We start from the raw sequence: 27,079 nt of genomic DNA on the forward strand, positions 1-27,079 counted from the left end.
AGAAAAGTCAACAAAATACCGAAAGGCCCTGTGGTGTTATGAGTTACCAAATAATTTACAATTTGTTAATTTAAAATGAAAGCTACTCTTGATAAGATCAAAATATCATTTTTTCCCCCAAATTGTTATTTTATCTATCGTTAGAAATTCTCTTTAAGGGCAGATTATTGTAGAGCATGCTTTGGGTTGTTTAACTACACCTCCCTTTTGTCTAACCGACAAAGTACTGAAGACAGCACAAAATGTACTGTTCTTGTCTTAAAATTACGTCACACAATACTACCAATATCGTATCAATGTTCAACGACCTTGAAAATCCTAGGCTTAATTCAAGACCTCCACTAACCCTAAAAATCCTGCATCAACCACTGGTCGTGGATTCCTATTAGGTCCTCATTCAAAAAGCGAGTTCACCTTTACATAACCAAACCATATACATGTACCGTGATGTTTCAGTAAACTCGTTTTGTCGGCATTAGAGACATACCTGTACATCCACCTTGGTGTCCAGCTGTATAAACGTGTCCATAGAGTTTGCCGACACTGTCGCCACTAATTCCGCAACTCCGCCCTCCACTACCGTGAGCTCGTTGGCCAGTTGGCCGGCCACAATGATCTCCGTCCCCTCGAAGTAGCTGAGGAAGCTGGTCTGTGTGCTGGACTCCACGTTGTTGTACTCGATGTTGATGTTGAAGAGCAGTGGGGTTGCCACCTCGTTGTAGAAGCCCTTGAGCTGGAGGGAGGCGCTGCTGTCGGTGTAGATCTTGCGGGCCACGCCTTGGTTCTCGGTGGCCAGATTGTCCAGGAAGTTGTGGTCAAGATCGGAACCGAAGCCCAGGCAGAAGAGGGAGAACTGACCATCGATGGCCCGAAGCACGTCGTCACGTATCTTTGGGGTGTGCAAGAAATATTCAGAAAGGAAGTCCGCTAAAGAGATGTATCTTAAAACGCTTCACATCCTCAAAACATAGCAAAAAAATCATAGCCGTTTCAGACTATAGTACAACAAATATATTTCATATTTTAAAAAAATATGCAGCACCAAAAATAATAATGACTGGAAAGCCAATTTCAGAAACTACTTTTAGATGAAAAAATTACTGAAATTGCTTAATCCTTTCAAAGAATATATCACCATTTAAACGCAATGACCTGTTTCGTCCCAAAAAAATGCAATGTACTGTGTGTTCTGTCTATTTGAAACAATAAAGAGAATGACACAGAATACTTGTTTCAACAACTGTCAACAACTGTAGTACACAATATATTTATTACCAACCCTGCTTAGGCAAACAGTACGACTTATATACATGTTATTCACTTTTTTTCAAAAGATTGGGCCTTCAAAATAAAAACACTTTTGTGGAATACGTTTGACTTTTTAACTGACTCAGGATTATCGCTGGTGATGTTTGAAGACACCTGCGACGACGATTCTTGCGACGACGAAGGTTTTAGGCTCATTGTGTTTAAATGGTGATATTCTTTGAACGGATTGAGCAATTTCAGTCAATTTGTTTCATCTGAAAATATATAGTTTACGAAACTGGCTTTCCAGTCATTATTATTTTTGGTGCTACATGTTTTTTTTTAAATATGAAATGTATTTGGTTTGGGTTCCGCTTTTTTTTTTACTGACCCTGTAGCAGTACCGCGCTGATCCTAAATGATTTGGGATCGATACGCATGTCGATCCAAATTAATAGTTTCAAATTAATGTATTAATTTCCCATTAAATACAGACTCTGGATTCATTTCAAGACTGCAACAATCGATATTGTTTAGGTAGTCGCTCCTATAACTGTTTCATGCGTGTGTAGTAATAATTTCGTTCAGCGCGACTATATGGAACTGCCTGCCAGAACATTCAAACAAACACTCAGATCTTATTGATAACGATTTAGTGGCAAATCGACATAATTATATGACATTTTCTTCTTATGTATTGCGCTGACTTGTGACCCATTTCGAATTCTAATACATCAATCGTCCACTACATGATGTGGTGTCATAAAGCGAACAATCCTATTTTTTTCGTCAGCGAAAAGTTCGAAAGAGGGTTGGGAGCTATACTCATATATAGCCTACAGGGTGAGTAAATAAAAAAAGAAATCCCAAATGGCGTCCCCCATTTTGTAAAGAAATTCCGCATGTATAGCACTTTCCAGATCTGACATTGTGTGCAACGGCGATATAGGGGTGCGGACCAGTAAATCGGTCCGAAATTGCCTACGCCGGCCAAATCACGATTTGCATGCCCTCAAAATCTTCAGTATTTGAGCATGCTGTGGGCCATGAACTTGAGGGTTTGTAAAAAATATGGGTGGAAGCCGTGCACAGGACTGGGAGCATGCAGTTCTGTGTAATTTGGATGTAATTTGGACCCTAAAAGCGCTCTATTTTGCAATGGAGTGTAGGCATCGTTTTTCAAAATGGCGATGGGCTTCAGGACTATATTCAGGGGTGATCATCTTCAGATGGAAATTTCTCCTAAAAGTCATCAGTTGACCCCCCGAAAATTGAAAAGAAAATGAAAGATGATGAAATAAGCTTTAATTTGATGTGTGTCTCGAACACCTTGGAGAGTTGTGAGTATTTTCCCCGAATTTCTGAAGTGGGAGCATTTACCATTGGGGTCTATGGAAGTTTATTTACTGGTCTGCTACCATAGGATCATGACGGTATAGGAAACCACCATCATTTGTTTCACCATACAAACATAATAGACGTGTCTTCTTCTTTTTTCATTAATAACATTTTCATTAATAGTCACACGAGTAGATTATTTGGTTCATTCTGCGACCGTATGTGTGCATGAATTTAATACGGACCTGGTTGAGATTGGTTACTCCCGAAGAAGGCAGTCCGTCCGTCAGCATGATGATCATGGAGAACGCATCTCTCTCGTCGTGCCTGTCCTCTAAGGCAGCCACATTAAGCAGGTCAATAGCCGCCATCAGCCCACCATGAAGGTTGGTGCCTGTGACAAGACCAAAACAAAGTCCAATAAAACTGCTCCCATAACTCTATTCAGAGTGGATATTCACGGTCTTTGTCGTGCATGCGGCCTCCACAATGGGCCGTATGTGTAGTCCATTCATTGGCGTCAAGGGGTAATCCTATACAATTGCACTGCCCGGCTGACAAGTTTAAGTCAGTCAGTCAGGGACTCAGTCAGTGTGTGAGATGAGCGGACACTATAGGCTGCCCTCCCGCCCCAGCAAAAAAAAACATCTTATGATTAATCAAATTTGCACTATTTGAAATGAACATATCGTAACATCTATTTCATGCCCAATTATAATTCATGAAATTGGTCAGCACTTGTGCAAGTCGTCTTACCGTACAATGCGCGAAGTCCGTCCGAAAACTCCAGAGCCTGACTGATGGATGTGTCCGTTCGCTCCACCATCTTTCCCTGTTCCCATACCTCGATGTCATCCGTAAAAGTCACAATGTTCAATCTGCAGTGAATATGGACCATTAGAAACTTAAAAGCACTCAGAGAGCGCACACGTACCTCCGCCAAGGGTTGAACTTTATGTGCCATATTGTTAGCACACCCACATAGCATTGCATATCCATTGGACTTCCATATTTTATTGCACATTAAAAAATCCTTAAACTCAAACATTGTGTATGTATTATGCCTGTGTTGGTCTACTTTTCCACTCCCCCATTCTATAAAATGGTACAGTCCATTGACCTGTGTGGTTAGATTAGGCGGGTTACATACAATGCATACAGGGTCACCGGGTCAGTGCCACGCACATGAACGTATACCTATGCACAGAGCGATCTGGTGAATGTTTTACATGCATTTGGGTGAAAAACCATTCTGCATCCACACGCAGTTCCCGATCACTTCCAAAATATAATCGATACAACCCCTAAAATAAAATTTCATGAGAATCCGCCCAGAACTTTGGTGAGTTATCCTGTTCACAGACAAACACACTAACTAACCAACCAACACACACACACAAACCAACGCCGGAGAAAGCATAACCGCCTTGGCGGAAGTAATGATGCTCTTGCGAAGTACGTATATGGCTCGGGAAAAACAGCCGCAGATTATTATTTTGCCGTTTTATGGCTATTTTTCACAGACACAGATAGAAGAATATTGATCGTAAAGTTTAAAAGTGGCCCTTTACCTGTCTCCCTCGCGGATGTCTGCCAGGATTGTCCTCATCGCCTCCCTGGTCTGCCTGATCTTGGAGCCACCCATGGAGCCGCTAACGTCGATGACGAAGACGACATTTTTGCGTGCCGGCGACAGTCCCTCTGGCGAAAAGTAGTGCACGAAGTAGCCATTCATCACCTATAGAGAGAAACAAACATGATTGTAGATGATAAGAAAAGTACTTCATGTATTAGGTCGCCTTCGAATCTCGTGTCTATATCTAATGCCAAGGTCTTCGCCCATTAGAACTATATACGTGGGTACAAACTTTTTTTGTGGAAAAGTGAACTTCTTTAAACATTTCATCTTTTCCCATGCTTTTCCGGACAACAGAGGGCGCTGTTGCTGTGATGTCATTTCAGGAAGACACTATTTAGTTTACGGGTTTTCTATTCAAATTGCGAACCCAAACATTTGCTCATTGAAACATTTTGTGAGAATGGTTTGCTCATTTGCTTACTGCCATCTACTGACGCAACAACAGCTCACCAAAGAAAAACTAATTTACGAAAGCAAAATATCCAAAATTTTAGCAACTTGTTTGTGTGCTGAAATAGCTGTAACATTGAGGTTTCTGCCCGGATTGACGTCACAGTTTTGCCCACGAATATGCAAATTTTCATAAGCACCAAAATACCCTTGAAAATGGCAAAATGAAAAGTGAAAATAAGGTTAAATGGGAACACGGGTGCATTTTCAAGGACTGTATTTAAAAAAATATATGGCATTGCATGGCCCTTAATAAAGTGAGTCCTACGCGTGAAGGCGGGGCACAATATTCATAATAAGTTCACTGTATGGTCCGGACTGTACCAATGTGGGCCCCTTGTTGTTGGTCTATAATTAATGAAAGTATTATACTTCTTACGACTGGAACTTGTGTCTTGGTTATTTTTGGAACAGCCTGAAGTTGATGCCATTACTTGTCCCTCTGCGGGTCATGATTCACTTTGACTGTACAGCAAGAAGCGAGGGTGGATCCAAGGTCCCCAAGTTGGTCCTCCGGCACGTACGCGGGCTATTATTTTGTTTTCAGGTTTTGGTGTATCAACAAAAACGGTAATTTTGTGGGCTAAACAGCCCACGTCTACAATTTCGAAGGTTTTGCAGATGAACTACTTGAACTGAAATTCGACCTCCAGGAAACATTACACACCGCCGTTTACTTTGTGAACACCTCGTGAATGGTTCTGTTTAGGACCACTTAACATCGTGTTTAACTTATAAAACCGTTCTGATTTATAGGAATAATAAACACCGTGTTTAACTTATAACCGTTTCGTGAACTGTTCTTATTAGGAACACTAAACATCGTGTTTAAGTTATAAACGTTTCGCGAACGGTTCTCTTTAGGGACACTAAACGTCGTGTTTAACTTATAAACGCTTATGTTTTAACAGTGTTTTAAAATTGAAAGGATATGACATTAAACTTTTAAATACTACAAAAACATAAGCGTTTCTAGAAGCTAAACACAATGTTTAGTTCTCTATACACAGAACCATTCACCAGGCTTTTATAAGGCCCCCCAAAAAGTCTCCGGTTTCTGGTATGGAGCTTGACCAAAAAGTGGTGCGGCGACGCGGATTTTTTTTTTTAACTGATTTTTTTTGCTTCAAATGTCGGCTGATGACTGCAAATGGTGCCCGACTAAACTTAGTGCAAATATATGGGAGTCCAGAGAGGCCACATAAAGCTTATTCTCGACCATAACCCAATCTAAAAACACGTTAAAATTAGGAAGCAGCAGGATTCCAGTCAAACCAGTGAGTTTGGCAGTTTTGAGACATCATCTTTCATTGAAAAAAAAACTTTTTCTTTTTGCCGACGCGCATGGCTACGGCGACGCGCGTGCATACCAGAAAGCGGAGACTTTTTTTGTGTCCTAATGTAGGAACGTTTGTAATTTGTTTTCCTAAAAGTCAAATTTAGTTACAAACAGTTGCACATGTTAACCGACTGTTTGACGTTTTTTTTTTATGAATCCGACTCGATATTGAGCATAGGCCCTTAACTGCGTCTCTCCTTAAACGTGACAAAAATAATATTGCGAAAAAAACAAACGTTTATAATGAGTAAAAAAACGAAATAAACACTATAGGTCTTTCAATTTATACTACAGCAATTAATCCCTTTTTTTATTTCGGCTTTGGCGACCATGTCATGCCCGACTAAGCGGCTGTCGAGCCAATGAATAGATATACATTGTATTTACCATATGCAGCTGTTTGTAATATATGGAGAAATCAAATATGACCTGCATTCGTTCATGGTTGTAACAATGACCAAGAAGGTCAAAGTGCATTCTAACAAAAAATAACAATAATACGTACGAATGTTTCGTACTTGACCGTGGAGAATAGCAGGCCGTGTCAGCTAGGGTTAAACATGGAGTTTTTTCCCCGCGTGGAAAAGTATTCAACAGATGCAGCCTACCTGTGGGAAATGCTGGCCTTTTTCAAGAGAGAATGTTTGGATTTCTTAGTGGGCCGAGGCGGTTTCTCGGAAGGATACGACAACGCTAAAGGTTGGCATAGACAACTGGAGGACGGTCGGGACTGTGTTACCCAGTTCCCCCACGGTCACGCGGCGACAGCCCGGTATCTTCTACAGCAACCGCCCCACGATATTGAGGGCAGCCGGCACACGGAACAGCCGCCGAGGGAACTACACTTCGTGGGATTCTTCGGAATTAAACGGGCTAATCTTGAACAAGACCTGGTCGACTATATGGCCAGACTCACTCGTGATTTGATGGCCGGTTTGTCCGATAACCCGGACATGATCTTGTATGCATATGCCGAGATGAAGGAGAAGGACAGTAATTATTACAACTTGGCGGTCACGAGACATGATTCGACTGGTCAGAAGTGGAAAGGGGAACCTCTGCATCTACATGAGGCTATCAAGTAAGTAAACATATTAGTAACACCCTCCCTCCTCTGCCTAAACAAAACCATCTTTAATACAAGGACAAATCTCAACAATTATTTTTTTTTATGGAGGGGTACGGATAGCTCATTATAGAACGGGCAAGGAACCTCTAAATTACAGCACGTAGTGCAAATATCACGTGGAACTGTACTTTGACTGAAAGGACTTCACCTTTTTCATTCCACTGTGACAGCTGTCTGATCGAAGTACCGATTCGATTCGACTTCATAAAAGGCCTACAATTCAATATCCGTGTGTTTTTATAGTGTCTCTTTATTGGTCCATGTACCTGACTGACTGACTGACTGACTGACCGGCCGCGGCCGACCGACCGACCGACCGACCTATATGGACCGACCGACCGACCGCTCGGAATAAAATGGAGTTCAGATTGGTTTCGGTTCGCATTCGGTTGATATCTTTAATGTTTCGGGTCGGTTGGCCTGCTCATCAACTCCGAGTCGACCCGATGCACGTGTACAACATTACGTTGTATGCGTGTTGATGAAAATGAACGGGTTTTTGTTTTGTTTTTGTTTCGCTGAAATTGGACGGGAATAAAACCTTTATTATCCACCGAACATGGGTTGTTGATTGATCAGGCATTCGGAATATTGCGCATGGTGAGAAAAAAAAGCTGATATCTTGCCCGTTTAGGGATCTGATTTTTCCAGAACCTTTGGACACAGTGACGACAGCTAGAGGCCTGCTTCCAGTGCTTTCACATTTCTGGTGTTTTTTTCCTTGCAAAAGAAAGGTTTGGCCCCTATTTACTTTTGAATGAGACATCGACCAAAATATATTCAAGTTCGCGCCGTATTTAGGCGGCCTTTATTAGGCCTACAGATCTGAATTACTTGCGTCACCAACAACTTTTCAGGACAGGTGGATTAAGTGCAATGTTACAAACAAATTTTGTTAAGTACTAATAATTTTTTTTCTTTCCTTTTTTAATTTCAATTTGGTAGTTATGTTTTTTGAGAAACTCAGGGGACTTATTTTTGGTCAATTTTCGGGGACAGACATTTGCAAAATAAACGCACATGCGCATCAATCGAAACAAAACCCGTGTTCTGAAAACTTTCGTCAAGAGTGCATGACGACGGCATGGCATTTAGTCAATCAGTCAATTAATTTTGGTCAAATATTTTTGGTCAATTTTCGGGGACAGACAGACAGACAGACAGACAGACAGACCGACCGACCGACCACCAAGTGCCATGTAGAAGCTCCTACCAGAGCTTTAGACACGCATGCATGTAAAACGTGACCTGCTACGTAAATGCGTGACCTCTGATTCTGTGCAAATAATCCTCCCCGTTTGTCAAGGATAAGTATGGGCGGCCACAAAGTACAACACGAACATATAAAATGTTTAATATGAATCAAAAATGTCACAGCCATCGACAACTTTTAAAAACAAAAGAGAAAAAGAAAATAAATCACCTGGGGCAATATTACTTTGCCCTTCAGAAACCTGCGAAATAAAGTAGTCAAATTTGTATTTATGTATTTTATTCGTTTTTGAACTAATTTGCCGCTTGCTGCACGTATGCATGTACATGTACATGTACATTGTACATGTACATGTACATGTACGTGTACGTGAACAATATTATACACTAAAACATGTATACAGTACATGGACCTGTTTATTCTGCGGTATCCGAAACAAGCATATTCAACCATGGAGGGATTCAACTAGTCACGGAATCATGGATTTCACTCCTCGTGTGGAAACATACTCGGAAGATGCTGCCCATTTGGGGGAAATGCTGGGCTTTTTCCGTAAGGAATGCCTGGATTATTTGGAAGGTCGACGGGAGTTTTTGGAAGGGGGTTACGATCCTGCCAAAGGGTGGGAACGAAGGCTGGACGACGGCAGGTATTGTCTGACTCAGTTTCCGCACGGGCATGCCGATACCGTGGGTCTCCTCTACCCAGAGCGGCACCCGGCAGCAACTACTGGCGATCGGCCCTCGTCACGGCCGGACAAGAAGCTCAACTTTGTTGGTTTTTTGGGGAGGCGTTCCGACCGTGCCCCGGAGCTGATGTCGCGGGCAGACGAGATCGTGGAAGGCCTGCAGGAGCTGATGTGCGGGCAGCCCGACATTCTGCTGTACGGGACCGGGGCCTGGTCGGCCGAGGATCCTAACCACTACAACTTGGTTGTGATCCGGAATGAAGAGGCGGGGAAGACATGGAAGGAGGGGGAGCTGCATAGGCGGGAAGCGATCAAGTAAGTGGGTACAGGACACAGGTGGGCGGATCCAGGATTTTCAGAAGGGAGTGCATGGGGGACTAGGGAGGAGGGGGAGCTGCATAGGCGGGAAGCGATCAAGTAAGTGGGTACAGGACACAAGGTGGCGGATCCAGGATTTTCAGAAGGGAGTGCATGGGGATGGGGGGGGGGGGTAGAAGTCCACGCTTGGTCAAGGGTCTTGGTCTTGAGTTTCAAGAACATGGGTCTTGAAGATAGATGAGGCCAATTAAAAAAAAAATCAGGAAACTTAAAGAAATTTGAGATTTGTTTCCCATTGTGTAAATAATTGGTCAGTCGGAGGGGCGGGGGAGGTGGTTAACCACCCAAGCACCCCTATTGCATCCGCCTATTTGGACACGCCCAACATTATCGCTGTGTGCTACGACTATTAAAATTTAATGCAGTAGGCAATTATCAGTCAATGTACACTCGCTTAATAGCCTGAAATAACCCAGGAAAATACAGTTTTCAGCATGTTCAGTGGGACTTTATGGGACACCATCAATAGCAAAGGGAATGAATCGGTTCTGGCTGATGATCCCGTGGATAAATTAACAAGTTTCCAATTGAATATGTGCCACATTCCATGTTCAGTCCCATTGGAACACAATGGACATCAATGGGATCCCATGGAACATATGGGACCATGGAGGAATAAGAAAGAATTGACCCAACTGGTATTTTCTCCCGTGAATGGTGGCTAGATGGACCAGCTCGTTCGGTCTTGCACCAAAATACATGTTTGCCTTTCACATCGATAGGGAGAGGTCTTTTAAAGGCAAATGCGTACAATACACAATAGATTTGACCTCGAGTATGGAAAGATTACGCAACGACGGTGTACACATAGGCCTATACTGGTCGCGTATTTTTTTTACACAGTTGGAATCAAAGGGAAAATACAACATTTGCAAACATCAAAAAATAAAACTACCAAATCATTTTGAAATACCTTGCTGGACTGTTACTGAATGACAGTGTAAAGCATCCTGTAAAATCATGGCACCTGGTATACTGTCATTTTCAAGAAAAGTGGTATTTTTGTAACAGTTTCCAACGCTGATCGGCCGATCAGCGTTGGAAAAAAACTGGCTTTTTTCAAATACTGGCCCCAGTTGATCATGGCACTTGTTTGCAATCGATTACACACCTATGAACGGGTACAAGCCAGCTAGACTGGTTCCCTGACCTTACAATTCCCCAATATATGTAAACTGCTCTGTTTCTTCTTAAATGGAGTCAGGGAACCAGACTACAGGAAAATGATTGTTTTTCTTAGTTTTTATAGCATTTTCGAACCCAAAACCTCAAAAAAGTCAGTTTAACTATATTTGCTATATATTTCCAACCCCCCAATTCCATCCATTTCTGAAAACTACAGCAAAAGCAAATGATGTATATTCCCTTCAAGTCAATCTCAAGTTAAAGGGAAGATACAACATTTGCAAACATCAAAAAACGAAATGATCAAATTATCACGAAATACCTTACTGAATTGTTAGGGACTGACATTCTAAAGCATCCTTTAAAATCGTGGAACCTGGTGTGCTGACATTTTCAAGAAAAACTGTGTTTTTCCAACGCAGGTCGGCCGACCAGCGTTGGAGAAAACTGGCCTTTTTCAACAACTGTTCCTAATTTTTCATATTTAGTTATTCTGACTTTTCTTTGCAGTTGATTACACACCTGTGAAGGGATACAAGCCTGCTAGACTGATTCTCTGACCTAACAATTCCTCAAAGTGTATTAATTGCTCCGTTTCATCTTAAGTGGCGTCAGGGAACCAGACTACAAGAACATGATAGGTTTTCTTGGTTTTTCCAGCATCTACAAGCCCAAAACGTGAAATAAGTCAGTTTAACAATATTTTCTATTACATACTAATCCTCCAAATCCATTTATTTCTAAAAATTGCAGCAAAAGCAAACGTTGTACAGTCCCAAGTAACAGACGATGAACATTGAACAACGTAAATTAAAACTTGAGGTCTACAATTATTTTGAAGCATTATTATAGTGAAGTTACTTTCGTTAATATTGATCAGTTGTCGTTAATGCACATCTGTTAAAAGATCAAGCTTTTCCCATTGCTAAAAATAAAAACCAACACGTTTCACAGTAACATTTAAAAGTTGAAGCGTATGAAGAATTACAATAGTTTTATTTATAAACATTAAACGAGTGCCTATGTTGTACTGGTACATGACGCCGATGGGAATTGTATGTATGAGTTAAAAAAAATTCGCAAGTTTGCATATTTCCATGTTTAGTTGTAAAAAAAAATTACCAAAAAAATATGACAACCAACGTTTTAGGTCGGTTTCCATGGCAACCATGGACATCCAAGTGGTTTGGGTACCAAATTTCGACATTTGGTCAGGTGACCGCGCTGGCTCGGTCAAACTCGGTCCTGTAAACTGCGAGAAAATGTATTCAAATCAAAAGTGGGCGGAGCTTATGGACGAATCCGCAATGGTCCATACTCCATTGCTCCTTTCTGTTACTTAAAGATGAACTTGATGCATTCCTTTTTGCTGCTTCCAGATGGCCAACCTACCAGTGTTCTCTCTTTGCCTGACTCACTGACTGACTCTCTTTCTGACTGTCACTTGTGAATTAGAATGGTGGCAGACTATAATGAGAGCTGGGCAGTTCTATTGCATAGAATTGTCCCGCTATGAATGGGCTTAATTCAGCCCATTGTGTCAACCATTTGCATGAAAAGACTTTCAGTGATTAGCCATTATGAATCAATTGAATTCAATTTTGCGCGCTCTGGGACCCGCTTAAGTAGGTTTGTAAAAGTAAAGTCTGTCACACCAGCCAATGTGGCCGGCCCATCAGGCCGGCGTTTATTTCATGGTTTCAGTAGCATGAAACCACTGATGAGACTATTTCTGTTCCCCTTGGATGGGACGCTAGTCCATCGCATGTTACTCCCCAGCTAACGCCGGTTACACATTTAGGGTGGAGAGAGGCAAGTGGGAGTAAAGTGGCTTGTACACTGGGGCACAACATTATGACCTGCAGCTGATTCGAACCCCTGACCCCTCTGATTATTCACACTGCCCCCCCCCCCCACTCCTAGCTATGCTTGCCGAATTGTCTTGCTTTTTTAGCTGCGGCTGAGCAGCTCGAAAAATGGTTGTGTCTCTCCGTTAGTTGGTTCGTTGGTTAGTAACTAACGTCACCAACAGCCTTGCATGGCTATCAATCACCTTGTTCATCAGGCCCCTAATGGGTCTCCACTGACCGCCTTCCAATTTATGCAGTCCTGGAAAATTAAGTCACTAGGGTAAAAAACCTGATGTTTGTACTGAAAACATTCCTTCCAAAAAATTACATGGGACAATCGCGGCACACGTGCATGAACACACATGCATTTGCCCGCAGCTCCCGAGACCATTTCGAGCTTGTTTTATTTATTTATTTATAGTTTTATTCAGACAGGGTAGCCTCATCAGTTAAAAACTGCTATTACTGAGGGCCCTGTATAAAATGATAAGAATAAAATAAAATGAAATAAAAGAAAAATATTATGTAAAATCACTAAGAACATTAAGTAAAAGTAAAAACTAGAATGAAGAAACAAAAATGCAAATATGTAAAATATAGGGGTGTGAATACAAAAATAAGAACAAATTTAAAGACTAAGATACACATATAAACACTGACGAAATACAACACAGAAATTAAATTAACTTAACACAAAAACAATAACAAATTTTTAATTTATATTACGAAAATTGAAAATAAAAAAAAAGGAAAAACTTTTATTGTTGTTTGCAGTAACTTGAGTCCCAAGTACTACACCACTGTGCGCATCCACACCGGTGTTCTACCCGACGGATTGGACTCGAAGGAACTCCAGCTGAAACGGTCGGTCTTCCTCGACTACCGAGCGCATCAGAAGGACCCCAGCGAACCAATCCAACGAGAAGAGAAGTACTGGACAAGCTAAACGGGGAGCAGTCAACAGGGCAACTTTCATAGATATGCTAAGCATGGATATTGAGGTTTTGCGTCCACGTGACCTTATCACGTGAACGGTGAAAGATCCACCATTTTTGACGTCTAGTGCGGACCATTTTTGCTTAGCACATAAATCTTTTAAGCAATATTGTGTGCTTTGCATCCCCATGATAGTTGGCCCTGATGCATTATTGTTTCAAATCCAGTAATCGTTGATGCTTTTTAATAGCGATTTTTGCGAAAAAAAAATAAACTTCCACGTCGTTCGTAATACAGCTGTATTGGGGTGCCCAATTTGAAATTTATGGAGTATTTAATAAGGAATGTTTTAATGAACTATGAAATATTAAACTTGTCGAAATGTTGTTGTCAATTCTTGTTGTTGCTACAAATCCTTCATTTAGTTTATACGAATGTCATGGTCTCCGTTGCTCTGAAATATCTGAAATGTGTATTCAAAGTGATATTCAACAATTTTGAGGCCTTGATGCATATTAAAGTGTGTTAGTTGGAGGGTTTGGCGGGACTTTGCCCAGTGTATCGGTTACATGTATATAATATGCTTCATTCCATTTCCATGTGGTCCAATTACAAAGAGCTATAGCAGGAAGAAACCAGCTGTTGCTCGGCAAATTGCCAAATTGTGTGAGTAAGAAGTCAGCCTACTAAAAAACAAACGCATAGTCGGATCAAAAGCAATGTCGCGTGACATGTTGGCCTTTGGCCGGTGTGATATGAAATGTGGACGCTATGAAATGCAGACTCATTGTTTGTATTGCGCATGCTATTATGTGACAGTCACTCACGTGGCAGAGTCCATCATATACGGTAAAAGATGCCAAATTTCGCAGGACTCACAATTTCAAATGACACGGGTACGGGTTTTGCTGAATGAGTTTTTTTCCGTGGTTAAAGGGCTCATGCAATGTAATTTTTTTAAAAAATGGCCCATGTAATGTAATTTTTTTAACGCAATTCTTGAAAATGCATTTCTGTGTCGAACTTTACCTCATTTTCAATTACCGTTTTGCCTTTTCAAGGGTATTTTGATGAGAATTTACGTATTGCTAATGAGAATTTACATATGCGAATGAGAATTTACATATTCATGAGCAACCCCGTGATGTCATCATGGGCAGACACCTCAATGTTACTTTCAGCACAAAAAGTTACCAGAAGTTGGCGTGTTATGCTGTCCTTCATGTTCTTTTCTTTGGTGATTCATTGTTGTGTCAGTACATGACCCGCAAGCTAATGAGCAAACCTTTCTCACAAGTGTTTTCAACAAGCAAAGTTTTGGTTCACTATTTGAACGGAAAACCCCTAAACTGAGCAGTCTCTTCCTGAAATGACATCACAGCAATAGCGTCCTCAGTTGTCCGGAAAAAGCACGGACATTATTAAATGTTTAAAAAAGTGCACTTTAAATAAAATTAACCAAAAAGGGATTGCAAATAGTTCTCATACATTTAAGAGGAGTAGGACAATGTGTGCAAAATGTGTTCCTAAGGGGCCATTCAGAATTTTCAGTGTTTTAAAATTTCGATCTTTTTTCCAAATTGTGGGTGGGTGGGTCAAGCTAAATAATTGAAAATCGAAATTCACTTTCCATGGAAAAAAAAGATAAAAAAACAAAGAAAGATAGATCTTTTGACTTGCCTGAACTACGCGCAAACGTTCCGATATCGCGACGCGTGTTTCTTTTCCAACTTCGTCCCCTGTATGTACTGTCAGTGGCATAGCCAGGAATTTTTTAGGGGGGGGGGGGCTTGAACATTTCATGGGGGGGGGGGGGGGGGCGTCATGTAGATCAATGATAATTTTTTTCGAAACTCAAAATCTAAAAGTGGGGGAGGCGACTGGGGGTTGGGCGACAAGGTTTCATGGGGGGGGGGGGGAGGATGGCACCCCCCCCCCCCCGTGGCTACGCCACTGCAGGTCATACAGTTAAAGTTTATGTAAACTTGTATGAAAAGTCAAAGAAAAGTATTCATGATCTATTTGACACCAAGTTTGTGTTAACTTGCCGGTAACGCCCTAAAAAAAATTATCCAGACAAATATGTTTATTTTGTAACATTTTATGTTCGTCTGTCGGTCTTCTATGCTGTTATGTTTACTTTTAGGTACCTTCAATGGTACTATGTTTAATTAACCTGTTCATTTGTTTAATTCAACTAATAACGCACATATAGTTGCCAAATATGGCACTAACAATTTTGAGGTCGGCAATTTCGTCTTTAAAAATCTTGGTACGTCGGGTTACCGTACACACAATTGTCCTGGAAAAAACAGTACCAAAGTACAGAAAGTCGTACGCAAGAGCTCCCCAGCAAGTATCGCTGACGCCATTAGGCCTATGATTTCAACATTTTTCACTGTGTCACACAGTGAAATAACTAAAAAGCGTCGTTGTATTGTGGACACATAAAAGCATTCAAGTCGCGTTCTTGCACACTTTCTGCAAATCGACTGGATATCCTTGAACCACTGCCCCTGCTTTGCACAAGTGCACACGAATGAACGATTCGACTTTTATTTAAAGAAACTTCTATGTACAGTCACCAGACTCTATTCAATAAAGTCCCCGTCAAAACGAAAGTAAACAATCCACGTGCGTAACGCACGGCTACACCATCGTACAGTGTGGCAGGGACACCAACAAGTAAAACAACAATTAAACATTTTAACAAAAAAAATGGATAAATATTCTGATTGAATTTCGTTAAAAGATACTTTTTGGTGAGGTATCACATATTTTATCACATAAAAGAGGATGACCAACAACTTCACGCCGTCACTGAACTAGACACACATGTACATGGTGTTCAAGTACATGTACATGCAAGTGCATGTACATGTACAGTCATGTTCAGTTTTTTATTAATCGAAATTAGGTGTGGATGGGTGGGTCAAAATAATTTGGAAAAAAAGTCGAAATTTTAAAACATTGAAAATTCTGAATGGCCCCTAAGAAAAATTCATCGCATGGACCCTTTCTGTGCTTATTTAGCAGCTCCGGGATTGACCGCTGGTTGCTGTGAGTTGTATAGCAGAACAGATAGAATCAACAGTATTCCAGTTAAAGAACATTTGTAAAATATCACACAGTTTCACAATCTGACTGATGTTTTTCTTTGGGAGCGTTCGAGTAGCTTCCCCGTGTATACACGGGGTTTCCTCTCGAGGAAGCCACGGAATGAGGCTAATCAAAAGCTGCGGTGTATTCACCTGGCATTCTGGGAAAATTAAGGTCAAAGGTTGTTGCGAGGCCGGACTTTACAATGTAAACAAACCAAGCATACTGTCAACTTCTCCACTGGTAAAATGGAATTAGTTTGATCATTGCAACCAGATCAGTAAGTGCTGGAATCGGAAGATGTGCTGTGAATTATCAAAAGTATGTCCATCCAATTTAACACCTTTAATTATTGGCAATATTTGTGTAATAAATTTCTTCATTGTACTCAATTCGTATTCAAGTTCCCGCCATTTTCAATCTAGCTAGCCAGGAAATCTTCCGCTTACCGTCTTTCACCCGGGCAGCCACCAGAGACCCGCTCGCAAGCTGGGGGCAGTGGCGGTTGACACCGGGCAGACATCACGTGATGGCTAATCGAACGCTCTCGTGTAAGTTTTCACTTACAGGTGTAAGCTAGTCGAATGTACCCAATAAGAAAGTGACAGGTCACGTGTTAGATGCAGAGTCCATATAAGGTAAAGGAGCCCATATTAATAAGACTCAAAATAACCAGTAACCTGCTTTTGCTGAGCGATATTTGTCCGTGTTAACCAACAAATACCTCATTCTAGTGAAGAGTATGTGAAATACAGGGTAAATAAAAAAAAAAAAACCAATTGTCGAGACCACGGATCACACAAAAGTTCAGTGTTTTTTTCTGCCAAACAAAAACAAATCACATAGGGATGACTTGTGTGTGAATTGTTTTCGTTTTGCTGAAAGAACGCACACCTTTTTTGTGATCCGTGGACAGAACTTTAAAACGGTGGTTGTGTTTAAAATTCTGTAACTTGAACAGTACATGAGTTATTTGAATGATTCTTGTACTAAAAGAAAGCTTATGCATTGGGCTTTCATATGCTAGATTTTGAAAGTGCTACATGCAGAACTTCACTAAAAAAATAGTCCCGACATTTGAGTTTCGTTTTTTTTTACTCGCCCTGTATATAGTTTCTTAATTGTGGTGACTGATGTTTTTCTTTACAACGTTAATAAACAGTAATTGGATGTTATGCGAGAAAATAGCAGTAGTGTGAATGACAGGTATTTTATGTTATATTAGTTGACGTTGACCATGGAAGTAAATGGATTTTTCCCCCGAATTTACGAAAATGATTGCTTGAATATAACTTGAAAAGTGGCGATCACACACAAAATATATCAAAATAAAAGTGTCCAAAATATGTCTTTTCTCGCGACATTTCCAATTATTAGAAATCGTGATTATGTTTACAACAAAGAAAAGGAGACATAAAATTATAATCAAAATTTCAATTTTAGTTTTCTGAGTGATTGATTTGTATTGGGGTTAGTTTAATATAACATTACGTTAGTTATGCACATATTTATGTGCATGTAGGACCAGATGTGGAAATCTGAGATAACAAATGTGTGTATTTACGTTGACACTTTTTTTTTTTGGAAATTGAGCGTGGTTCATTTGAAATTTAAATTTTAAGTTTTTTTTTTAGTGATGGCTTATACTAACACAATATTAACACGATTGCAGAATTATGCTCATCTTTTCGAAAACAAAATGTTGACAAAATGTGCAACCGTTGTGAAAAGACAGGTAATTTTGTTTTATATTACTGGACGCTAACTATGGAGGTAAATTAATTTTTCCCAATTTACGACAAGGATTGTAATGTATTTGAATATGACTGAAAAGAGGTTATCACACAAACAATAATTTATATCAAAATTATACATGTATTGTTCAAACTATGTCTGTCTTCACAATTTTTTCCAAATATTTAATAGAAATCGTGATGTCTGTCCTCACAATTTTTTCCAAATATTTAATAGAAATCGTGATGTTTTTGAGAAGGAAAGAGATATAAAAGTATAAATTTTCATTCCAATTTTCGTTTTCTGTGTGATTGATGTGTTGTGAGACAAGATGTGTGAATTTTGAGCTAACAAAAATATGTGATTTTTGTTTTAAATTTAATTTTTTTTTTTGACGCGTTTGAAACTAACACAATATTAACACGATTACAGATGTGCCCATCTTTTCGAGAAAAAAAACTGACAAAATGTGCAACCATTGTGAAGAAATTAAGCCTTGAGTATAAAGAGTGCTTTTCCAAATCGACGGGAAAAGAATACAGGAATTGCACAATTCATGAGGAGAAAACAACAACAAGATGCCCATTCTCGACTCCATGGGTGCGTTTGAGCGTGTTACTTTTGCTACTCCCTATAGTTCAGGAAACTGTTGCGTGCGCATTACTCTTCCTGCATATGCAAGAGTATATTTCACTGAGAGTATGCTCTGATTGCTAACCCGCAGGTCGTATCCTGCCGTTCGGGCGCTTAGGAGTAGTACTCGTGTTAACACGAGTAACACGCTCGAACGCACCCACGGGTTCCTTCACGATCGTGCAAAGCATGGTGGGAAACAACATGGCGCAGCAAGATCGTATCCATGGGGGCGCAACAGTGCAATAAATTCCCATAGACACTAGTGCTAAATGCCCATACTTTAAAATTCTTTTAAAAATACTCAGAACTCTCACAGGTAATTTAGCTGCACGGTAAAATGATGATCAACATGTTATTTTTCATTTTCTTTTCATTTTTTGGTGGGTCCACCATTGACTTTTCGAGGAATTCTCACCCAAAGAAGACGACCCCTATTTTTCCCAAAGCGGAAAAGTAGCCATCTTGAAAAACGATCCCTCCACAACATGGCAAAATAGTGCCACTTTCGAGCCCAACTGCATCCAAAATGCTCAGAATTGGAGACCCCAAGTCCGGACCAGAGGTTCATTGCCATATCTCTTCAATTCCCCAATTTTATGGCTCTCAGAACTCCCTAATATAGAATATTTTGAGGGTATAACTTTTGTTCACGAGCTCGGCGGATGGGTTTAAGCCTATCTACCGGTGTGCACCCATTGGGACCAGATTGAAAGATGCCCAACTGTTACTGAATTCAAAATACATACCTGCAGGCTCCCGGCACTCAGGTCGTGCAAGACGTCGTATTGCAGGAGCAGGTTACCAACGATTCCATTCGCGCGCTCCATTTTCTGCTGGTCCTTAGTTGGGTGGAACTTAATATGGGCGCGGTATTGCGACATCCTCTCCAGATAGACCACATCCTGTATCGGGCTGCTGACGTCATTGGTGGAACTGCCCCCTGCGGCAGTGGACTGCCACATGGCGTCCATTTTCAGTAAACCCTGTGGTTCTGTGATGTGGACATCAACTTTTAGACTTCTAACGACCTGGAAAGTACGAACAAAATCCAACAGATTTGTTTACTAAGTACAAAGCGCTCTCTGATGCACGCTTCAACAAAACGATGCATAAAACAAATATTGAGCAAACTTATGCAAAATTCCCCAGTGCTATTTTCGAGTTACACCCTGAATTTTTGTTTTTGTTTTTAAATTGTCATGATTTTGCGAACAATACAAACATTTATTCACTTTTGAATGAGACATTGAAGAAAAACATTCCACTCACGTTTATTTATTGAACAGTTATTGAAAACAAAATTCGAATTATTGGCGCAAAAGTAATCCAAAATAAAGAAATTCTCAAATGTTAACTCTTGGGATTTTCCGAGATTTATTCAAGTGCGCCACGTTTAGGGTACACACTCAACCGAATTTGTGCCCTATTTCCGGGCGCCACCGTTTCTGAATTTCCGACTAAATTTCATGGCACTGAAATTGTTCACAAAGGTTTTACAGCAAGCATTATTTACGTAATCAGGGTTCGAAGTTAGCGGTATATAGCCCGCTAACCAAATGGTAGTCAAAACAGCGGCGGGCTAGTCAAACTATTCCTTAAGTAGCCCGGCTGGCGAGTCAAAAACCATATTGGGATACGGCAAAGATGAAGGGACAGGAAGAAATAAATCATGAAATTCAGAAAGCAAACCTGTATCAATTTGGGTCTATTTTTATCAACTGTTTTAAAGGGTTAAATTATTAGATCTGTTTTTGAAAACACTGACAAAATTGCCTCAGAATTGAGCCTGAAAGTACGCCAGTTTGTATTTGGGCTAAAAAAAAACATGCGGGCTAGTTAAGAGTCTGTTTCAGTAGCCCGGCTGGCTAGCGAAAAAAAGTGAAGGTCGAACCCTGCGTAATATACCAGTATTTAACTGAGTGAATTTGAACAAATCCGCTTACAAGCTGGCTAGCTGCCTGTCCGTACATTTTCGAAAGATATCGTGGGACAGGAACCGGCCTAACCCGCGAGAACAGAGTCATTGTCTGACAGCCATATTTCAATAGCTATTTGGGCCGATTTTTTTTTCGGCCGATGTCTCATTTAAAATCGATTAACTTTTGCATTGCTAAAAGACGGCAATATTTGGGGGGGGGGGTGAAACTCGAAAATAGCATGCGGGAACGCAATTGTAAGCCTGTCCATACCTGTTCAGGGTCGATAGTAAGTTTGTATTCAATGACACCATGGCGGCGATGTAGCAGTTCTTGGTAGGTTAAGTTGAACAGCACGGCCGAGTAGGACGCAACGTTGACGGAGACGCTGAAGGTGTTGGGTTTGGTCTCGCTGGAAAGGATTCATGAAAACAATATTCTTCTTTACCGTTCTCGACAAACTGTGAAAACTGACAATCTAACAGCAATTCAACGTTTGCCCTTAACTTTACTTTTCAATTCCAAAGACCATTTTACTGAAAAATCACTCAGAAGTGTATGTTTGCGCAATTAAATGGGATCACATGAGGCGCAAGTGTCACACAATGCACTGCACCATGTAATATTTTTATATACACCCCAGATCCTGATAACGAAACGGGAAAGGAGCGTCATAAATATTATATAAACCCCTTAAAGGCATATACATGTATGTATGACATGCGTGCAGCCGTTTGATCGCGAAACACGATTTCGTCCATAATACTTTTTTTTTATTTCAAAAAATCAGTCAATTTACTGATCGTTGGAAATCATAGGCCTATGAGCTCCGTGCGCTACCAAAAGAGGGCGCCCTTTCCAAACAACGACGTCCCATGGGCGGGACATTTCGCTGGTTGACGCGCACCGTTCCTTGTGTGTGACGCACGTACACCAGGGGATTTGTACTATTTACACGCAGTGGCCGCGCTTCGCGGCAAACAAATTGCAGTCAGGCAAGATGGCGTCGGTCGGTCACCCCCAAGTGTACTTCCTTTGCCGGTGAGGGGGTGCTTGTGAACAGAGCGCATAACATGCATTTCGTGATTTCATCTATAACGACAGCAAGCTGGGGTGCCTAAACCCATCCGCCGAGCTCATGAATAAAAGTTATACCCTCAAAATATTATATATTAGAGAGTTTTGAGTGCCATAAAATTGGGGAATTGAAGAGATATGGCAATGAACCTCTGGCCCGGATTCGGGGCTTCCAATTCTGAGCATTTGGGATACAACTGGGCTCGAAAGTGGCGCTATTTTGCCATGTTGTGGAGGGATCGTTTTTCAAGATGGCTACCGTTCCGCTTTGGGGAAAATAAGTGTCGTCTTCTTTGGGCGAGAATTTCTCGAAAAGGCAATAGTCAACCCACCAAAAAATGAACAGAAATTGAAAGATGACATGACGATCATCATTTTTCTGTGCAGCTTAAATACCTGTGAGAGTTCTGAGTATTTTTTAAAGAATTTTGAAGTATGGGCATTTAGCACTAGTGGCTATGGGATTTTTTTGGCACTGTTGAACCCAGACGGAATAAATTCACGGGGTATTTAGTACAAGTACAATCTTTAAGCTTTTTTCACAATTCGTTATAGGTAACTTGTGGGATTACATGTAACTCAGTTTATCCATTTGCCTTTTAACAAGTCCAACCGCATACTTGATGCGTGCAAATTTTCAGCGAGATTCTGTTTGATTTCAAGTGTTCATGATCTACACATGCAGTGGTAGAACTGGACTTACTGCTGTTTAACCTGTCCGGCCGTCTGGCCTCGCTCCTTCGCCGCGTCGTACTCCCTCTGTGCCTTTTCTTTCTCCTTGACCTCGGCCTCGTACGCAACACCGTCGATCACCCTATCGAAGATAAATAACGGAATAAATATGTGCTTGGGCGGTCTTAAACAAGTCTGCTAAGACGAGCTGAGGGAATGGACGCTGATAATAACCCGAGCCGAAGGGGAGGGATATTATCAGCGACCAGGCCCACAGCCGGTATTAAACGGACTTGTTTATACCGGCCAAGCACATATTTATTCCTATTCGAATAAATATCTTTTCGGTCAAAGAATCAACATAAGTAAAAACATATATATTTATAAATCGTCTTCTATCACAATTGACAGTCTCTGGTCAGCGCGCGCTTCGATTTTAATCATGCGCGTCAATCTTTTTTTCCCCAAATTTTCTGCGGTAGCTCCAATTAACAGCGGCCTCTATTGCCGCACCTCCTCAAAAAAATTTGTACCAAGGATCACCAAGGAATGGAAAATTGCACCAAGGCAAATGATCGAGGGCACCAAGGCAAATTATGGAGGACACCAATGTACATGAGGACGCAAAAAAGTAAAATAGTACCCCACCTTGTCTGTACAATCCAAGCTTGAAAAAAAAACGCGTCGCCGCATCAATTCCGGAACTTTGGCCTGACCAGAGACCGAGTATTTTTATTTTTTTTTTGGCCTTAACTCATATCCTGAATTTATTGCATATTTATAAATACATGTATATAGCCAACTCTATATTGGCGATTTCCCCAATTTGTCAATGCCTTTTGTTCGAGTGGCGCTAAAGTCACAAGCAATTAACCTGTATTTACCATGTAGCCAGGGATCACGCCCAAAGTAACGATATACTAGCAATGCTGCAACCTGGGAAAGAGACTATTATCATGTTGCCAACTTTTTTATTTTTCCCCCCATTCGAATCAACGTATTAATTAAAGTGTGGCTGGAAGGAAAAATAGTCTGGTTCTTTTTTTACTCAAAAACATTATCATTCAGTACTGTTATTGGATATAGGGAACATGACTGAAATGGTGGCAGCATGATAAAGGTCTGTAGCACACAGGCATCGCTCATATTTTTTTTATTTTTTTTTGTAAACTGACGCATGTAAACTGATGTCCATCACATTGGATTAAAGTCTGTTTTGTTTCGCTAACTGTCTTCGTCACAGCGCCCTCATTTTGCTCAAACTATGTTTTATCGGAAAACACGGAGACTATATTTACATGACAAACTTGCTGATGAAGGCCTCCTGAGGCAAGACTACGGAGAAGGTTGCTTCTTGCGCGTATTCCTCCACGTTGACCAGCATGCTGTTGATTAACGTGCTGGCAAAGCGTGCCGTGATGGAGGCGTCGACGTGGAAATGGTGGATTTCTGGTTTGTAGACTCGCGTTTGCTGCAAAGGATCAGGAAAGAAGGGTAGAGATTTGTCGTCAGGTCGAATCACAAGGTAATGACAACTCGGTCACAAGGCAATCACAAGTCATTCACAGGTCAAGTGACAACGACAAATCACAAGTCAATCATAGGTCAAATCACAAGTCAATCACAAGTCATTTACTAGTCAATCACAGATCAATACAAGCAAGTCACAAGTCAGATCAATGTCCGTCCTTTGTCATTACAAGCAAATTACAAGTCAATCACAAGTCGAATTACAAGTCAAATGGCAGGTCAACCATAAAAAAGACCACAAGACAATCATGGGTCGATCACAAGTCAAATAACAGGTCAAATCACAAGTCAAATCACAAGTAAATCACAAGTAAATCATAAGTCAAATCACAGGTCAAACCACAAGTAGATTATGAGTCAAATCACAAGCCAAACCACAAGTAAATAACAAGTCAAATCGCACGTCAATCGTAAGTACATCACAAGTCGGGCTCTATAGTCAATCACAAGTCAATCACAAGACAATCACAAGCCATGTCGCAAGTCAATTACAAGTATGGCACCAGTCAGTCACAAGCCCGATCACATGTAAATCATACACAATTTACTTGTCATCAAAAATCAATCAGAAGTAAATCACAAGTCAAATCACAAGTAAATCACAAGTGAAATCGCACGTCAATCACAAGTCGGGCTCTAGTCAATCACAAGACAATCACAAGCCATATCGCAAGTCAATTACAAGTCTGGCACCAGTCAATCACAAGTCTGATCACATGTCAATCATAAATCATTTACTTCAATCAGAATTAAATCACAAGTCACTAAAAAAAAAAAAAAATCAATGTCCGTCCATTTTTACACAAAAAATATTACAAGTCAATCACAAGTCGAATCACAGGTCAATCACAAGACAATCACAGGTCAATTCAAATCACAAATCAATTACAAGTCAATTATAATTATGGGGGGTGGGATGGGGTGGGTGGGTACAACCCCCCCCCCCCCCCGCCCTCCGCTAGCTCTGTCAAAAAAAACCCCCACATTTTCACAGAAATTCATTAAAAATAATGCGACCCCCCCTCCTGCTCTGACACCCAAAAAAATTCTACTGCTGTGCACAAAATACGGACAGCAGACCTAGTTTGGTTAGGGGTATTTTACACTTTTCTGTAATATAATGTTAGTAATCGTCAGATTTAAACAGCGCCCCCAATGAAAGTTCGGTACGAGCCCTCCCCCCCCCCCCCCCCGCAATCTATTGATTTTACGGAGGCCAAGTGTCCGGCCAAAACATTTTTAGCAATGATTTGCTGATGAATCCCCCCCCTGCAAAAATGCCTGGACCCGCCCCTGCAATCACAAGACAATCACAAGTCATATCGCAAGTCAATCACAAGCAAATCGCAAGTCAATCGCAAGTCAATCACAAATCATATCACAAATCAATCACAAGTGAATCACAAGCTTACTTTAACGTTAGCATAATCCTCGTCATCCTCGTACCCGTAGGGGTCGGACCCAGAACCAGAACCGGCGGATCGCTCCTGTCGCTAAAAAATAAATATCACACAAAATGGAATAATAATATGGAACAAAATAAAGTTACAACAGTGCTCACCGTATGAAAGCCAGTACCGTGATTAAGTGGAAGGGCAGACCGTCCGAAAATTGGGCTTCTCCTCTTATCATCGGTGCACACTTTAATTTTAGATTTTTCCGCACAGTTTAAAATTTCATTCAAATTCATAAACGGTTTACTTTAATTTCGTCTTGAAAATTCATGATCTTGCATACCCCACGTTTAATTTCGTCTTTGGTCGCTCATTTTCGCACTTCGTTCAAACAATTTCTGCAATTGCCCAACGTGCGACAGATAAATCAATTTTGTCATTTTGCAATCAATGTTACATACATTTCATTTAAATTCGTCTCATGATTGTATGCTGTCTTCGGTATTTGTATGTTTTCATCTGTTCTTTTCTACTTTTTTTATACTTTATTTTGTCGTGTCTGTTTACTGTATCTCCTTGTTTAAAGGGAATATACATCATTTGCTTTCGCTGTAATTTTCAGAAATGGATGGAATTGGGGGGTTGGAAATATAAAGCAAATATAGTTACACTGACTTTTTGGAGGTTTTGGGTTCGAAAATGCTATAAAAACCAAGAAAAACGATCATTTTCCTGTAGTCTGGTTCCCCGACTCCATATAAGAAGAAACAGAGCAGTTTACATACATTGGGGAATTGTAAGGTCAGGGAACCAGTCTAGCTGGCTCGTACCCATTCATATAGGTTTGTAATCGATTGCAAACAAGTGCAATGGTCAATTGGGGCCAGTATTTGAAAAAAAGCCAGTTGTTTCCAACGCTGATCGGCCGATCAGCGTTGGAAATTGATACAAAAATACCACTTTTCTTGAAAATGACAGTATACCAGGTGCCATAATTTTACAGGATGCTTTAGACTGTCATTTACCAACATCCTATTAAGGTATTTCGCAAAAACATGGTAGTTTTATTTTTGGATGTTTGCAAATGTTGTATATTCCCTTTAAAGGGAATGTACATCATTGGCTTTTGCTGTAATTTTCAAAAATGAACTATTTGAGGGGTTAGTATAACAGATCAAATATTGTTACACTGACATGTTTGAAGTTTTGTGTTCGAAAATGCTGGAAAAGCCAAGAAAAACAAAAATGTTCAAGTAGTCTGGTTCCCTGACTCCACTAAAGATGAAATGGATCAATTTATAGATGCCGGAAAATTGCAAGGTATTAAAAAGGAACCAGTCTATCTGGCCTGCACCCGTTCATGAACATGAGACCAATAGCAAACACAAATTTGACTGAAAAAAATGGTAAATTTGGAGCAGTAGTTTAAAAATAGTTAGGTTTTTCCAACGGTGGTCGGCCGACCACCGTTGGAAATTTATACAAAAATACCATTTTCTTGAAAATGTCTTCACACCTGGTGCCTTAATTTTACAGGATGCTTTAGACTGTCATTAACCAACATCCTAGTAAGGTATGTCGTAAAAACTTAGTAGTTTTATTTGTTGATGTTTGCAAATGTTGTATATTCCCTTTAACGTAGGTCTATAACCTTAAATAAGCATTTTTCATGTAATAATTATTACGTA

At 40.5% G+C, this 27,079-nt stretch overlaps 2 protein-coding genes across 2 annotated transcripts in view; one reads left to right on the forward strand and one right to left on the reverse strand.

Annotated features, from left to right (window-relative positions):
• LOC119726799 (inter-alpha-trypsin inhibitor heavy chain H3-like) overlaps window positions 1-27,079 on the reverse strand; it is a 40,418-nt gene that overhangs the window by 6,662 nt on the left and 6,677 nt on the right. The window contains exons 2-10 of the mRNA XM_038198657.1: window positions 25,410-25,490; window positions 23,766-23,938; window positions 22,499-22,609; window positions 20,992-21,130; window positions 19,549-19,830; window positions 4,158-4,324; window positions 3,343-3,464; window positions 2,832-2,980; window positions 488-889 (exon numbers count right to left, since the gene is read on the reverse strand). Of these exons, the coding sequence (XP_038054585.1) occupies window positions 488-889; window positions 2,832-2,980; window positions 3,343-3,464; window positions 4,158-4,324; window positions 19,549-19,830; window positions 20,992-21,130; window positions 22,499-22,609; window positions 23,766-23,938; window positions 25,410-25,490 (1,626 nt within the window). The remainder of the gene's footprint in view (window positions 1-487; window positions 890-2,831; window positions 2,981-3,342; window positions 3,465-4,157; window positions 4,325-19,548; window positions 19,831-20,991; window positions 21,131-22,498; window positions 22,610-23,765; window positions 23,939-25,409; window positions 25,491-27,079) is intronic.
• On the forward strand, window positions 8,731-13,727 carry LOC119726800. The gene is made up of 2 exons (XM_038198658.1): window positions 8,731-9,359; window positions 13,172-13,727. Exons 1-2 carry the CDS (start codon window positions 8,836-8,838, stop codon window positions 13,341-13,343), a joined length of 696 nt encoding a protein of 231 aa, XP_038054586.1. The 5' UTR covers window positions 8,731-8,835; the 3' UTR covers window positions 13,344-13,727.

The sequence above is a fragment of the Patiria miniata genome, unplaced genomic scaffold (assembly GCF_015706575.1).
Source record: "Patiria miniata isolate m_02_andy unplaced genomic scaffold, ASM1570657v1 HiC_scaffold_2, whole genome shotgun sequence".
In the NCBI taxonomy this organism is placed as follows: Eukaryota; Metazoa; Echinodermata; class Asteroidea; order Valvatida; family Asterinidae; genus Patiria; species Patiria miniata.

Coding starts and splice junctions, on each gene's coding strand:
- LOC119726800 (XM_038198658.1), top strand. CDS start 8,836: ATGGATTTCACTCCTCGTGTGGAAACATACTCGGAAGATGCTGCCCAT. Junction 9,360..13,171: donor CATAGGCGGGAAGCGATCAA/GTAAGTGGGTAC, acceptor TGTTGTTTGCAG/TAACTTGAGTCCCAAGTACT.